At 49.9% G+C, this 3,117-nt stretch overlaps 1 protein-coding gene across 1 annotated transcript; it reads right to left on the bottom strand.

The window, feature by feature from the left end:
* Positions 1–1,250: 1,250 nt before the first annotated feature.
* On the bottom strand, positions 1,251–2,190 carry LOC119269532. The gene has a single exon (XM_037551391.1). The coding sequence runs from the start codon at positions 2,091–2,093 to the stop codon at positions 1,509–1,511; it is 585 nt and encodes a 194-aa protein (XP_037407288.1). The 5' UTR covers positions 2,094–2,190; the 3' UTR covers positions 1,251–1,508.
* Positions 2,191–3,117: the final 927 nt, after the last annotated feature.

Here is a 3,117-nt window from a genome sequence, read left to right as displayed (position 1 = left end):
AAAAAAAACCCCAAATCAACTCGCCAGTGCAAAAGAACCCCCACCTTGCTTGCGTGGCTGGTCAAACAGTACGCCACATGGGACAAATACGGCGACGCAGCGTACACTGTGACCTGCGTTGTTAACAAATGTAATGATAAGCACCGTAATTTGGGTATTCCGTAATCCAGTGACCAAAATGAACTTTGTGATCAAATACAATGACCGCGGGTGAATTTAACTCCGGCACATCTCTGTAAGTACAAAACTGGTGAACTCCTGGATGCCTATTCTTCCGGTTCTTTCCTTGTTGTACTCCTCTTCAGCCTATTGGCCCGTGTACCGAATCAATTATGCCCGGAACTAATGATATACAGCGACTGTGTGGAGTAGTTTCTTTTTCAGGAGTAGGAGCTATGGTTGCCCTGGCTGAGGTGTGGCTAGGGGCAACAGATTCTTGTATAATGACTTTCTCTCTTCTATAAAGCTATGGTACGCATTTTGCATACTCTCTCTCTCAAAAAAAAAGATGAGATTATAATTTTGAAGGAACATTGCTGAAACCGACATGGACGCATTCCCCTTACCCAAGATATAACATCGTTATGCTAAAAACAAGATATAATATCGTTGGGTAAGTACCGCCTACCTACAAAACTGTGCTTATGCACCATGCTGAATGCATACACCATTCACAGTTAAGCAGATCCAAGACAAAGAACTAAATTTAACCTAGATCAGCATTTGGCTTCTACTCCCTCCGTTCCTAAATATATGACATTTTGGTAGTTTAATTTAAACTACCAAAACGTCATATATTTAGGAACGGAGGGGTAGAACAGTAAAATGGGATAAACTTGTCAAAGGTTCTCATCATCAAGAACATCTACCACTTGTCAATATACAAGCTGACCTTCCTGTCAAATGTACAAGGCTACTGGTGAGCAATTTTATGCCGCATCTAGAATCGATAGCACCAGATAAAATTGTCCGATTAACAAGCAAACATTGTACATTTATAGTCATCAGCACTTGGGGTAAGTCAATGAATAGGTAAAACTGATGAATATGACCAAACAAGTAAACGGCTAGCATGTGTTGGCAGTAAGCACTTATAAATGCTTATATGAGTTATAACAGCACCAGACCAGTAAGACCTCCAAAGTTTCAACCATGGCGGTTGCGAGAAACAAGCGTGCCCTTAAGAACGATGTTTAACAATTTAACCTAATAAACAGATTACCAACGACCCCCAAGTGTCACATCAACAATTAGCAACAGAGCAAACATTATGAATTTCAGAATACTTATAACATTTCAGGACATTCATCCATAAGTTCATTACTAGAAATGAAGCACACTCACAGCATTAGTGCGCATCAAGAGCGTATTCACATGGAGGGCACAACACTACTACGGCCCAACTACATATCACAGAGGCATTTTACGGATTATTACGCAACACACAAACAGCAGCACACGGGCATATCATGGAACTTGCCACTCCTGGGAAAGGGAAACCCTAGAATCTAGTTCTTACCACCGTCGTAGGCCTCGACGCCGGGGATGATGACATAGCCAACCTTCTTGGGGCTCTCGGAGTCGGACGCCTCGTCGCCGTAGAGCTCGTCGTAGTGGGAGGACGCGCCGGGGCCGGCGATTATGGACCACACGAGGTACATGGAGGCAGAGGTGAGCGCGCCGCAGCCGAGACCGAAGAGGATCCCGACGAGGACCACGAGGATGTCCTTGACGCGCTCCTGGATGCTCGCGGCAACGCCGGCCGCAGAGTGGGGAAGCTCTGGGAGCTCGGGGCGGCGGATCTGGATGTTGGCGGGGATGGAGTGTAGGTGGTGGTGGTGGTGCTGGTTGAGGTGGGGATGCGCGTGGCCTTGGATGCGGAGGAAGTGGGGGCCGAAGCGGCGGATGCGGAAGACGGTGATGACCGTCGTGGTGATGGGGGAGCGGTGGTCGGGGTCGTTGCTGGGGTTAGCGTTGGCCGAGTGGGAGGAGATGAAGAGGGTGTTGCAGGGACGCGCGGCGGCCACTGGGGAGGCTACGGTGGGGGATGCGGCGGCGACGACGAGGACGAGCAGGACGAGGCGGTCGGCCATGGCGGCTACGGCGGTGGAGCAGCGTGAGGAAGTGGGGTCTCCGGATTTCCTGTGAGCGGAGGGTGCTCTTGTCAAAAAGCGGAGAGGCCGCGAGGGTCCAAGAAGAGAAATGGTACATTGCTCCCTCCGTCTCTAGCCTGTAAGTTAACCCAGTAAAATTCGGATTCATTAATTTTACGCCATTTCTAGCCTATCTCTAAATTACTGAAAAGGCCTTTCGCCCCGCTTTATAAATAAAGCAAACCAAGTATCACAATAAAACCACACACTCAGATATCATAATAAATAATGCAGGAGGTTCTGCTGAGGGCACAGCTCAACAAACCCAAATAAACATAAAAAGCAGGTGAGCCAAGGGGCACTAATCGGGCTCAGGAGGAGGCGGGGGAAGCGGCTGTACCAATCGGAGAGTCATCGCGCGGAGATCAGCAATGGTGATGTTGCTGGCGTCCTGATCCTGGGGACGGCTAAGAGGCCGCCAGAGCTGCAAGAAACTACAAAATTTGAAAAACCGCGTCAGTGGCAATGTCGAAGAGGAATACGTTGGATGACTAGCATATTCCGAACCGTCCAGAGCGTCCAGGCAAGGCCACAAATGGTCAGCCACCTAATGTGGAGACACGTCGAGGGGATGCCTGAACTGCAACGAAGAGGTCTGGGAAGTTGGTGTGGCACCAACTGCCACCGAACATCTCCCGCATGCAACTCCAGAGAAACTGGGCTGAGACACATAAGAAGAAGATGTGGTTAGAGTCCCCCGCGGTCCCACACAGAGGGCAGAGACCGTCACTAGGGCCATGACGTTTCAGCACCTCAACGCCGGACGCGATTCGTCCGCGGATCCATTGCCACAAGAAGATTCAGATCTTCAAAGGCAGACAGATCGCCCATATCACCTCGAAGGGGCTGGGGCAGGGTGGCTACGATGGCGCGATACATGGACTTCGTGGAGAATCTGCCCGAGGGCTCTAAGCGCCAGGCCACACGGTCATGCGTAGAGTCGAGGTTCGGTTCGTGAAGTGCA

This window comes from Triticum dicoccoides, chromosome 1A (genome assembly GCF_002162155.2).
Source record: "Triticum dicoccoides isolate Atlit2015 ecotype Zavitan chromosome 1A, WEW_v2.0, whole genome shotgun sequence".
NCBI lineage: Eukaryota > Viridiplantae > Streptophyta > Magnoliopsida > Poales > Poaceae > Triticum > Triticum dicoccoides.
This window is presented reverse-complemented; position numbering and strand designations above follow the sequence as displayed.

Excerpts from the sequence above, each read along its gene's own strand:
- LOC119269532 (XM_037551391.1), bottom strand. The coding sequence starts at position 2,093 with ATGGCCGACCGCCTCGTCCTGCTCGTCCTCGTCGTCGCCGCCGCATCC.